The sequence below is a fragment of the Manis javanica genome, chromosome 4, assembly GCF_040802235.1.
Source record: "Manis javanica isolate MJ-LG chromosome 4, MJ_LKY, whole genome shotgun sequence".
Taxonomy (NCBI): domain Eukaryota; kingdom Metazoa; phylum Chordata; class Mammalia; order Pholidota; family Manidae; genus Manis; species Manis javanica.
Genome location: NC_133159.1, coordinates 50289379 through 50302789, shown reverse-complemented (window position 1 = coordinate 50302789; position 13411 = coordinate 50289379). Strand labels below are relative to the sequence as shown.

The following is a 13411-nucleotide window of genomic DNA, read 5'->3' as shown; positions in this document are numbered from 1 at the left end:
ATAACTGAAACTTGTGTGCAGTCCTAAACTGTTCCTGCAGCTTAAAATGTTAAAAAAAGAAAGAAGGAATGGAAGAGAGAAAAAGAAAGAGGAAGGCAGGGAGGGAGAAAACCAACTGATTGATCCAATAGGGAAGAAAGGCAGGAGGGAAAAATACAGGCAGACTAGCTAGTCTTAGATTTCTTTAAGTTGTAGTGTTAAGAGTTTGAAGTGACATGAAACATTAGTGTTTTCTATTAGAACATTTTAACATACCATTACTTCATAGTCAGGGCCCAGTAGGTTTTCCCATCTGGATTTCAGCTCATTTTCTTGAGAGTACAGGACTCCTTCTGGATTTAAAAAAAAAAAAAATGTTGAAGCTACTGTGAGCCATACACTGCTAAAATCTTGAATACTGAACTACTAAATTCTTCAATAATAGTGCAGTTTCAGTAAGTAAAAGGGAAATGAATAAAAAGGAAAATGCATTAACTTAGCTCTATGAGGTAAAGTAAATTAGAGGTAACTTGCAAGGCTAAAGCAAAATGTAAAGACCAGCTATGACCAAATTATGAAGGGGATGTTGTTCTCAAGGAATATTTTAAAGGGAAGAGGAAATGGTGAGTTATAAATGAAATTTGAATTATATATAGTTCATATGTAAACATCCTATAGATTATAAGTAAAATCCACCTAGCTTTGTTTTATAACATATTAAGACAAACAAGGATTTAATTTAAATGTTAATCACTTCAAAGTAGTACCTTTCACTCACACACAGGAAAAATAAAAACTTATCAAGATACCTTTACCATCAACTAGGCATATCAATACAATCCAGTTAAATTTTTCCCTTGGGCAGAGGTAAAGGCTTACGTGATTTAATTCCACCAGTGAGATGCATGAGCTTTAGTATAATAGAAACTTTGGTCTTTCATGGTTACTTGGTTATCATATTTTTATGATTTTCTTACATGAGTGTAATATTGTTTTTATTGCATAGGGAAGATAATAATGACTAAAACAGATATTAAAAGTACTGCCTGTCCTTCATACGATCTTAGCTAGAAGCTTAGTACATAGCCTGTAGTCTGAATAGTGCCTAATAGGCAAAAGTCAAAGTACTAAAACTATCATTTCAACTTATATGCATAGCAATAGCAGAAAATAAACAAAACTCCACCTTTTTTTAAGTTAAAGAAAAACTCAATTTTGTCACGATTGGACAAGTCACAGAACATATCACAAGGGACATAACCATCTGTCTCAAATCAAATGTAACTTGCTTTATCAGCTCTTTCAGTCTTCAGCACAGACAGCTCATCTTGGATGCATATAATGCTTATTATATAATATAAATCATTCATTAAGTAAAACAGGCTAACTTCAGAGACTGACTAATGAACACTAAAGAATTTAAATTACTAGATTTACAAAAGAATATCCATGAAATAATGATATTAACTTACACACGAGATTACATTTAAGGAATAACTAACCAAAGATCCTACTAGAAATAAAAAAATCATTTGTGTGGACTCTGCATCTTTGTGCCTATTCCTGTTAACATTTCCACAAGAACTGAAAGAGTTCTATCAACTTGCCTATTACATTTTCTCCAGATAGCACCTTCTTATCTGGGAAGCTAAAACTAATTTGAACACAATTTGCAATGTGTTGGTTGAATTGTAAGCTTAAAAAATATGATGTCATTAAAGATGATACACCATACACATGTATAAAATGATAGTTTACCTACAATTCTTTTTACTATATTTTTACCTTTCACTCATACAATGAAAGCATAGATGGTAAGTAATGAGTTTTAAAGCACAGCATTATAGGGGATTTCGAATAAAGATGGTGGCATAAGAATGGAGGCACAAACCTCTTCCTAAAATCACATAAAAAACACAAAAATAGAGCAAATACAAGTAATCCTGAAAAAGTGACCCAAAGTCTAAAGAACAGACTGCCTGCATCTGGAGAAAAAGAGCGGACCTCACAGAAAAGGATAAAGTAGTAAAGCTGTGATCTGGCAGGACCCAAGCCTTCCCCCAACTGGCCCCAGCCCACAGGCAGGAGGAAGAGAAACAGAGTAGGGAGGGAGTAGAAGCCCAGGACTGCTGAACACCCAGTCCTGGAGATCTCCTCTGGGAGCATGAACCCACATTACACGATGGATGCTCTGGAAATTAGTGAGGTTGGAAAGCAAAGACAGGTAGAATATTCAGAGAGACTGAGATTCCAGCCACTTGTGGAGAACAGGTATGCACAACCAGCCCACATGGGAAAAAAGACAGGGAGGCAGTTTGAAAGACTCCCCAGCCATGAGAGGGGCACTAAAGGGGCAAAGACTATACAGAGCTCACTGCTCAGAAGAAAGGGCAGATGGGCAAAATCATCCTGGCACACTCAGCTCAGCAGGTTGGGAACTCTCAGGGGCTTCAGACGCTCAAACCCCTGGCTGGCAGCACAGCCCTGAGGCACCCCCACTGTGGTATGCACCCTGCCACTCCTTCCTCCTGGTAGTGACAGGACCCCTCACCTTCTGGCCCTGCCATCACACCATGCCAGCCAGAGGATGGCCCTGCCTATAGCAGCTACAGGGGCATAGCACAAAGACTCCACCCAGCATGCTTGGCCCCCTGGAACTGGCAGTGGAGGCAGGCATTACAGCTGAGAAGACAGGAAGCCATTCCAACGAGCTCTTTCCTCCTGGCAGGCAACAGTTCCACTCGTCAGTGACCTCTGCCAATGCTGCAGGTGGTTGGCAGCTCCAGAGTGGAACTTCTGGGCATGGGACAGCGCCACCTATACAAAATTATTTTTCCATAGGAAACACTAAAAAAATCAAACAGCAAAGGAATTGGTCCAAACAAAACTACAAGTAAAATGCCAGAAAGAGGGCTCACTGAAATAGAAATCACCAATCTTCTTGACACAGATTTCAAAATAAAAGTCACAAACAAGCTCACAGAGCTACAGAAAAATATTCAAGATCTCAGGGTGGACTTCAACAAAGAGATAGAAACTTTGAAAAATGCACTATCTGAAATGAAACATAAAATGGAGGGATTTAAAAGAAGATTAGATGAGGTAGAGGAGAAAGTAAATGAAAAAGAAATTAGAGAACAGGAAAACAAAGAAGCTGAGGCACATATAATCTCTAGGAATGAAAGAATAATAAGAGCTGTGTGACCAATCCAAATGGAACAATATTTGCATTATAAGGGTACCAGAAAAAGAAGAGAAAGAGAGATAGAAAGTCTCTTTGAATATCTAACTACTGAAAACTTCCCCAATCTCGGCAAGGAAAGAGTCTCTCAGGCCATGGAAGGGCAGAGATCTCCCAATACAAGGAACCCTAGGAAGACAACACTAATATATATATAATAATTAAAATGGCAAAGATCAAGGACAAGGAGCAGCCAGAAAGAGAAAATGAAAACCACTTATAAAGGAAACCCCATCAGGCTATCAGCAGATTTCTCAGCAGAAACCTCACAGGCCAGAATGGAGTGGCATGATATATTTAATGCAATGAAACAGAAAGGCCTCCAACCAAGAATACTCTACCTGGTAAGATTTTTATTTAAATTTGAAGCAGAAATTAAACAATTTCCAGATAAGCAAAAGTAGAGGCAATTCACCACCCACAAACTATCTCGATAGTGTATCTTAAAGGAACTGCTCTAGATGGAAGCGCTCTTAAGGCTATATAGTTGTCACCAGAGAAAACAAAACCACAGTAAAGGAAGTGGATCAATTAATTACTAAGCAAATACAAAATTAAATCAACTACCCACAAAGTTAGTCAAGGGATACACAAAGAGTACACAATATGACAACTAATAAAGAGTGGAGGAGGAAGAAGAAAAAGAGGAGAGAAAAAAAGAACCTTTTCATTACGTTTGAAATAGTACAAGTGAGTTAAGATAGACTCTTAGATAGTAAGGAAGCTGCCCTTGAAACTTTGGTAACCACGAATCTAAAGCCCGCAATGGCAGTAAGTACATATCTACTGATAATCCTCCTAAATGTGAATGGACTGAATGCACTAATCAAAAGGCATAGACTTACAGAATAGATAAAAAACATAAGACCTATCAACAGGCTGCCAAGGAGACTCACTTCAAACCCACACAGACTAAAAAGGGATGGAAAAAGATATTTCATGTAAATAATAGGGAGAAAAAAGCAGGAGTAGCAGTACTTAGACAAAATAGACCTCAAAACAAAGAAAGTAAAAACAGAAAAGAAGGACATTACATAACGATAAAGGGGTCAGTCCAACAAGAGGATATAACCATTAAAATTATCTATCCACTCAATATAGGAACACCTAAATATGTGAAACAAATACTAACAGAATTAGAGGGGGAAACAGAATGCAATATTTATTTTTGGAAACTTCAACACACCACTCACTACAAAAGACACATGAACCACACAGAAAATAAGGAGACAGAGACACTGAACAATGCATTAGAACAGATGGACCTAAAAGACATCTACAGAACACTGCACCCAAAAAACAGCAGTATACACATTTTCTCAAGTGTACATGGAACATTTTCCAGAATAGATCACATACTAGGCAACAAAAAAGCCTCAGTAAATTCAAAAAGATCGAAATTGTGCCAACTAGCATCTCAGGACACGAAGCTATGAAATTAGAAATAAACTATGCAAAGAAAACAAAAAAGCCCATAAACACAAGGAGGCTTAACAGCATGCTCCTAAATAATCAATGGATAAATGACCAAATAAAAACAGAGATCAAGCAATATATGGAGACAACTGAAAACAAAAACTCAACAGCCCAAAACCTGTGGGATGAAGCAAAGGCAGTTCTAAACAGAAAGTATATACAATACAGGCTTATCTCAAGAAAGAAGAACAATCCCAAGTGAACAGTCTAAACTCACAGTTTATGTAACTAGAAAAAGAAAAACAAAAATGAGGCCAAGAGTCAGAAGAAGGAGGGACATAATAAAGATCAGAGCAGAAATAAATAAAATCGAGAAGAATAAAACAGGAGAGAGAAACAATGAAACCAGGAGCTGGATCTTTGAGAAAGTAACAAAACAGATAAACTCTAGCCAGAGTTATAAAAAAAAAAAGTGTACACACATAAACAAAATCAGAAATGAGAAAGGAAAAATCACCACAGATACCACAGAAATACAAAGAATTATGAGAGAAATCTATGAAAAATTATATGCCAACAAACTGGATAACATAGAAGAAATGGACAACTTTCTAGAAAAATACAACCTTCCAAGGCTGACCAAGGAAGAAACAGAAAATCTAAACAGACCAATTACTAGCAATGAAACTGAATTGGTAATCAAAAAACTACTTAAGAACAAAACCCCTGAACCAGATGACTTCATGACTGAATTTTATCAAACATTTAAAGAAGAGCTGATACCCATCCTCCTTAATGTTTTCCAAAAAGTAGAAGAGGGAATACTTCCAAACTCATTCTAAGAGGCTAGAATCATTCTAATGCCAAAACCAGGCAAAGATACCACAAAAAAAAAGTAAATTACAGACCAATATCCCTGAAGAACATAGATGCAAAAATCCTCAACGAAGTATTAGAAAACAAAATTCAAAAATACATTAAATAGATCAGTAGTTAGATTTTGGTCTTATTCTCAAGTTGAAATGATACATACTCATGAAGAAAAAAAATGTACTGAGGTCGATCCAAAAAGGGCAGACAAAATATTTCTAACTTTAGTATGTATTTGATTTTCACCTGATAGTTCACTGAAAATTTATCTGAGTTCACTTGAATTTAAATAGCAAAGATTAACCTGCAACCTACTTGGGTCAAAAAGAACAAGGTAAATTTCCAAATCATAGGACATTTTTTAACCTGAATGAGGAGCTACTCCTTCCTTCAGGCCATTGTTTCCTAAGACAAGAAAATCAAAGCCAAAAGCCAAACTTCCCTGGATCATGAATTGTGTTAAGTATCTCATATCATTCAGCTAGTAAGTCTTTCTTGAGCACCCTTGTACAGAGAATTATGTGAGATTGTTACTCAGTATGCTTGCAGAATTGTCAACTATAGTAGCCAAAGTATCAAAGTACAAAGTAGAAGTACAAACCTGCACATCAATTAAAAATAAAATTGCAGGATAAATACATAGCAACCTGGTAATTTGATGAAATATATAAAAATGTACATACACTATTCATTTTTTTGGTGAAAAGGAAACAATGTTATATATACAGATACCTATATATCTATAGCTATAGCAATAATATACAAACTGAAGTATACACTACCTAAAAATGTTGACAAGATTTTTTAAAAGTCATCATATACTAATAAAAACGCATTCAAAATTAATTGAATATTAAGTTACAATAAGATTGGATCCCAACTCCCATAAGTTTCCATGTTGATATTAAGAATATCCTATTTTACATCTCTAAAATGCCTCTAAAATTAGCTATAAAGAGAGAAAATAGTTAACAAATGAGAAAGTCCAATTACTTTGACTGCTTTGAATTGAATACTTTATGCCTACCCAATTTTTCTAACGCTTGTATGTTGCCATTTTTTAAATTATCCATTCTTTCTTCAGTTTCCTCATCTTCGCCATCCAAATTAGTTTCCGTTTCCACTGCTCCAGTTAGGAAGAGGGCTGGTGTGTTCAGTGGTTCTACAGTTCCTAAAATAAGAATTGCTAACTTGAATCACTAGCAGCAGAAGACCATATTTAAGTGAGCTTATTCAATTCCTATTCTCTCATTTCACAATCTCATTATAAATATCTCAAGTAACCTACATATATAATACTTTTATGTAAAATGCCATGTGTGATAAACACTCAATTCCTTAAAGAATAAACTTGCTGAAAAAAAAAAGAATAAGCTTGCTGGTCATATCGAAAAGAATAAGGAACTAGGCGATGGGAAGAGAAAAGCAAGGCAAAGTTGATGGCAAAGCTGGAGTAGATGCCTTGGACAAGAAAAAGGCCACTAGGGTCTTATGTTTTTGCTGCCTTGGTGGGTAGGGAGCTAGATATGCAGAATAAGTTGGTCCCATTGCTCTGGGCTCACCTAGGTTCTTGCGTGGCATTATTATCATGTCTAGCAAACACCTCTACATAGGTAACCTTATGAATTGGAAGGGAATTAGAAAGAGAATTCCCCCAGGTGCAAAAGTACTTTCTTACCGAAAATGAACTTAGGTAAAGTAATAGGATAGCCAAAGCTCTCAATCTCAAGCATGCAAGTGAAGAAAGGATAAACAAGGGATATTTTAGGTTATTTTTAAATTCTCACAAATGACTTAAAAAGTATTCTTACCAAAAATATTTAATCTGGTTTTAAGGCTTTACACCTAGCTTCTAGTTCACAGGAAATATGATGGAAAGAATAAGTTAATGACATCAAAAGGAAATAATCAAATTCAGAATGTAGCATTCTAGCAACAAATCCCTTCAAAAAGTCTGTGTCATGATTAACAGGGGTAGAGAATTCTTCTAGATTAAAAAACCTAAGAAACATACATGCAATAAGTGCAAAGTATGACCTGATCTTGATTTTATGGGGGTGGTTTTTTATTGGGGGTGAGGAGAGATGGGGAATGGGAAAAAAAGCCACAAAAGCCATTTGAGGGCAACCAGGAAATTTAAGTATGTGTTGAATATTTGACATTAGAGAATTACTATTAATTTTCTTTAGTCTAACAATACTGCAGTTATGTAAGAGAATACCCTTAGTTTTAAAGATATAGACTGAAATATGTAGGGCTAACTATATCATGCCTTGTACTCACTCTTAAAACCGTTCAAGAAAAAATTAATGAAGCAAATATGGCAAAATGTTAAGTGTTGAATCTAAATGGTGTGTTTATGGGTATTTGTTACACTGTTTCATTTTTCTCTATGCTTTGAAGTGTTTATAATAATTGAATAGTTGAAAAATATAACCAGGTAAAAGTTCATATGTTCTTAACATGAGATTTTAAATCACACAGAAGATACTTCAGAACATTAATCCATTAACACACACTAAAAGCACAGCCCCACAGGAGCAAAAGAAATGGTGACCAGAAGCTGCTAGTGTAGCTGGGGAGAAGGGTTACACACCAGAGTTTAGGGTACAAAGCAGCACAGATGTGACTGTGTGCTATAAGTAGTAGACAAATTGGTACACAAATAAGTGTATACAAGGTATGCAAACAGCAGGAGTCTAGAGGAGAAAAGGTAAGATTTAGAACAGCAGAAGATGTGCAAGAGCTAGAGCTGTGCAGTTTGTTGTAGTCAAACAGACTTTAAGTGCTGACTATGTGGAAGGCACACAAAGATTTGTTACATGGGGTAGAGAAACAAAGGTATAAACACTCCCCTATATGATAATGGCCACACATGACACAGGTGATCATGATACAGTGTGATAAATGCTACACTAGAGTGCTCTTCAAAAGGTGCTAGTGAATGACATAGGATGGACATCCAGTCCAAACTGGTCCCAACACAAATTTAAAATGTAGGCATGCCCAGTATTGCTAATTTGTAGATGACATACTTCATTTGATATACTAAAGTGAAGCCAAGGACTCTATCAGAGCTATTAAAAACCATTATATTGATACAAATATTTACATAAACCTTTTAGTGTCAATAAGGCATTTGTACAATTTGTACTATTTAGGCAATTTTAAATTTCATACAGACAATGCAGTTGACAGGGTATCTTTCAGTAGCAAAAATTTCCACTATCAAGTAAAACTTTAAAAGTTTCAATTTAAATATAAATCAGTATCAGTTGAAAACAAAGGTTTCTAGTCTTATTACATCTTTGGTGGAGCAGGAAAATATACATTCATCTTTTAACGAATTCTAATGGAATTATTTCTTATTCACTAGTTATATAACTAGGCATTCATTTAAAATTGAATATGTGTTCCCACGATTGACAAATTTTGTTGATCTATATATTTGTATGTTGATAAGTAAAAATTGGCATGTGTACAGTTAAGCATTTCATAATGAAAATTTACTATTTTATAATCAAAATAACAAATATTTTACAAATAAAAATATTGACAGAAATCCATGTTTTATTTTCTCCCACTACATTTTAAAAAGTATATCAAGAGACATTAGAATTAAATGTATCATTAGAAGTAATATGAGACTTGAAGTGTGCAAAATGTCAAAGCATTAGACAAACAAGAGCCCCTAGAACAAAAGGTGTCAAAGATTTATTATTCAAATATAAGTAATAAATGAAATTCGGAAGCTTTCTCAGAAAATGATTTCCATCTCAATTTAGAGAGGCTCTCAGAGCCAAATGTATGCCACGGTTTATGTTTTAACACTTGCACTGGCACATTATATTAGGCAAAGGAAACTTTGCTCAGTGCACAAATGAGCTGATTCATTTTCCCAACACTGCATTACACAAGGTGGGCAGGTTTTTCTTCCCAGACTCACAGAGTAACTTCCATAAACGAGCTTTTCTTCTACATGCAGGGAAAGGGACAGCAGAATTAATTACCTCTGTCTGGAGGCTGTTCAAGTGGAGAAGCAGATAAGGATGTCTTCCTTCGAACTAGAGTTAGGCGCACCACTTGCCCGGCACTCCGTAATACTTCAACAACATCCTGGTTGGCAAAACCCTGAATATTCACACCATCGACCTAAAACATTAACAGATCCACTAAACAGAGCTTTCTTGTTAGTTTCTATTTTTAATTCTGAGGAGGCAGTTCATTTTATTACAAAAATAACTTGTATTACACCCAAGAAATTATTTTGGAGTTAGGATGCAAAATTAGTAGTAAAATCATGCTGACAAACTTCCTGAGAAAAACAAAGAAACAAAAGACTAAAAGGCAAATTCAAACTTGTATTCCTAAGCCAAACATTTTGACAGTCTGAGAGAGAATTTCAATCTCTAAAGCTGCTGAAAATTCAAAGTGCCATAAGAGCCAATTGTTAGACACAGCTCTTAGGTGTATTAATAGAAGCCACTATTATCAAAATTGAAGAGGTCATCCAATACCTCATCCCTCTATCATATCACTATGTGATATGTTCCAGAGTAAACACACAGATCTCCCTCCATTAAGTTTCCTAATGTTCTGAAAAAGAGATGTGCAAGAAGGGTATTTGCTAATCTATGTCAACACCAATCCTACATTTGTGAAGCCCATCAGTATCAACAGGCTTCCTCCCACAATCTTTTTCAAGCTACCCAAACCATTACTTTATCTTTCCCCATAAGTATTTTCTCAAGCATCCACTGTTATCACTGGTTTCCCAACTCTGCAAACCACAGACATTTCCTAAGCCCAAAATGTAAAATAAAAGCCACAAGTCATGAAATGTGCTTCCTTAGATGGACTCGAAGGACAAAGATTCAATTTACACCCACAAACACCTGTTTCTATGTAAATGACTAAATTAAACATATGTGTATATATGCTTCAAATATAGCATTCAAATAAACTGTAAAATTTAACTAATTTCTATTAAATGGAGGACAGACTAATCTGAACTGATCAAAAGTATTTATTATGTTCTCCAATATATAAAATATATCAATTTGTATGCACTCAAAAATTACTGTTAGTAAAAAAACTACTTTCATGAAGAGATGAAAAGGGCTGGTTAATAGCCTATTAATTTTATATAAAATGAGTGAGTTAAAGAACACAAAGAAGTGCTTAAACAGTATTTTCTGGGAGAATGCTAGAACACCTATAAACTATATGCACGTATATTAAATATATGTGTATATATTATTTTTTCCTCCCAACACAGTCACTCCTTTCTTCATCCAGTAAAAAAGAAATCAAATTTAGACCATAAGAATTCCAAATTAATGAGATTTCATTGTACTAGCAAACTTAATTTAAAATATTATGAGCCTATATTAAGCCATTTCCTTCTCATACATATTATATAATAAAGATAACTTTCTTCTCCAACTTGATTTAATTCTAAAAACAGAGGTAGTTACTTACAGCAACTATTTTGTCATTCACTTGAATTTGGCCATTGTGGTATGCGGCGCTGCCAGGTATTATGCTTTTCACATAAATCCCTGAAGCCTCCCCTAAGTTGCACGAGACATATGGAAAAAGAAAGCAAGCTCTAATTAGGCCTTGATTGCAAAATTCCTATCAAGAGGTTAATTAGCTAAAGGGGTTGACTGGAGGCTTGATAAATACTATTTTGAACACAAGCAGAGAAAGTGATGGATTATTTCAAAGTGTCACCATCTCAAGTGACCTGAATTTGAAATGACTTGCCTGATGACTGCTTCTGGAAAAATAATCAGTAATGGAACATTGATGAAATACATTCCAATAAAAGCTGGAATTCAGGAGAGCCCAGGTTTAAGTCTTACCCTCTTCTCTTGGGTTATCTCCCTTCTCACTGCTAACTTGGGTTAAGCCTTCATCATCTTTCACCAGCACTATGACAATAGTTGTTTAACAGCTTCCTGTTTATATTTAGTTCACTGCATATGTAAGCTTCCCAAACACAGAAAAGTATACAGTCTTAAAAAACTAGAATAATATCAGCAACATGAAATAATCATTATACTCCAAGTAAAACATTTAAACAGAAACAAATACTTACATAAAAATATCAACTGTATCAAAAGTATGCCATGTGTATGGGCAAGGACTAAAAGGGAAATTGGAAAATGAAAAACCATAGCTCTGGATGACTTTGTATTTTTACTTTTAAATTTCAAATGAACTTATAATACTTAAACAATAGTAGATTCCTAATGCTGCATAATAAAATGTAAATTTCATAGAATCACACTACAGGACTCCATATCTTCCCCAAACTTCTTTACTTAATCTTCCAACTACTATCTGACTAACAAAAGTCCAGACACATGATGCTCAATATTCCACCAAAACAGCAAATATTTCCATTTTATCCCCTTTCTCATTTCATTTTTAATTCTTATCAACCTTACCCCTTCTACCAAAATCCTTCTCCTTTTCCATGCCTAGAAAGTGCCTCTGTGAATTCTCCATTTCCCTGTCAAATGTAATCTTTCATCTGCCATATGATGACAGTTTGCCTCTATCTCGCTAAAATACACTTCATTTATCCTTGGACAATTGAGTTATTTACCTGTTTCTCTTCCTGAATAGACTTTTCTTATGGTCATTCTCCTACACCCTCAAAGTCTAAGCAAAGTAATGCCTTAAGAGTCCAATGAATGGAATAAAGTGAAAATTATTTTGAAAGACTACACATTAAAAAGCATACTGAGTCTTAAGCGTTCTAGGTTTTGGATTCACCACTGCCCTCCAACCAGTCCCAAAAACTTTTCAAGGTAAAGAAGTAAAATCACTTTTTTCTATATTCAGTAACATAAACATCAAATTTTCTATCAGTTATTCACTTTCATTTTACTCTACATATATGTTGTTAGGTTTACAAGAACACCGTGGAAACTTTGTAAGCTACAGGTTTAGGAACTAAGTCATGATTTCTCTAACCAGACAGCATATTAAGAGCTACTTGATCTAATATTTTTTCAAAATTATTATACAGTCCATACTTAGCTCTTTTGGAACACATTTAAATTCTGAACCTAAAAAAGGTAGCACTTAGGAAATCTAAAGGTTTTAAACAGTTATTTCATTAGGCTAAAATAGCACAAGGTGGCCTGACATGAATTTCATTCAGGACTTTGAATACATTAGCACTCTTAATCTTTCCACCTGCTGTAAACATGCAAAATAATAATTTAAAAAAAATTAACTCTCTAAACTTGCTATTTTTTTAAAAGCTAGAACATTTTGTAACTCTGGATTTTCATATTACTAGCAAATATTTGTGAAAAGGGTTTATTTTTCCTTACGCTAATGATTCTCTTACAATCATAGATAACTCTTGAAGTTAAGTTACCAAGGCTTTGCAAATAGGAGTTAAGGGAGTATTATTCAGAGATACTTGGCCCATGTATTGTTTTCTTACATTGAAATCCCTTTACATGAAAGGAAAATAATTCTAATTAAAGTACTTGTTTTATTTTATTTTTACAATGATTAACATAATAGTAATACTTTTTTGACACTCACAACCTGAAATACAGGCAATTAGTTTATCACAAATAAAATGTCATAAAATGTTAAGTCACAATGTTCAAATTATATCTATCTTAGAAACAAGAGGAGGTACAATTTAAAGTTATACACTGAGTTGGACAATTAAATTCTTTTGTTAATTACTATCAAGCCAACTATAAAACTACTGAGATAAAACTATCTCTAATCATTGAAAAGTAACTGGTTGCTATTATAGATTCATGGTTTTATTGTTCAATGTTTAAATTAAAATTTGCAGATATGTAATTTTATGTCTAGAAACCTTAACATCCTTTACAATTATTTTCAAATATAAAACAGAAATGA

The 13411-nt window shown here is 34.5% G+C and overlaps 1 protein-coding gene across 8 annotated transcripts in view; it reads right to left on the bottom strand.

The window, feature by feature from the left end:
* Positions 1 to 13411, bottom strand: part of PATJ (PATJ crumbs cell polarity complex component) — a 395870-nt gene that overhangs the window by 344169 nt on the left and 38290 nt on the right. For all 8 annotated transcript variants that reach the window (XM_073234040.1, XM_073234044.1, XM_073234045.1 and 5 more), the window contains 4 exons: positions 10988 to 11079; positions 9517 to 9658; positions 6534 to 6677; positions 256 to 332 (listed from right to left, as the gene is read on the bottom strand). In XM_073234040.1, coding sequence (XP_073090141.1) covers positions 256 to 332; positions 6534 to 6677; positions 9517 to 9658; positions 10988 to 11079 — 455 coding nt within the window. The remainder of the gene's footprint in view (positions 1 to 255; positions 333 to 6533; positions 6678 to 9516; positions 9659 to 10987; positions 11080 to 13411) is intronic.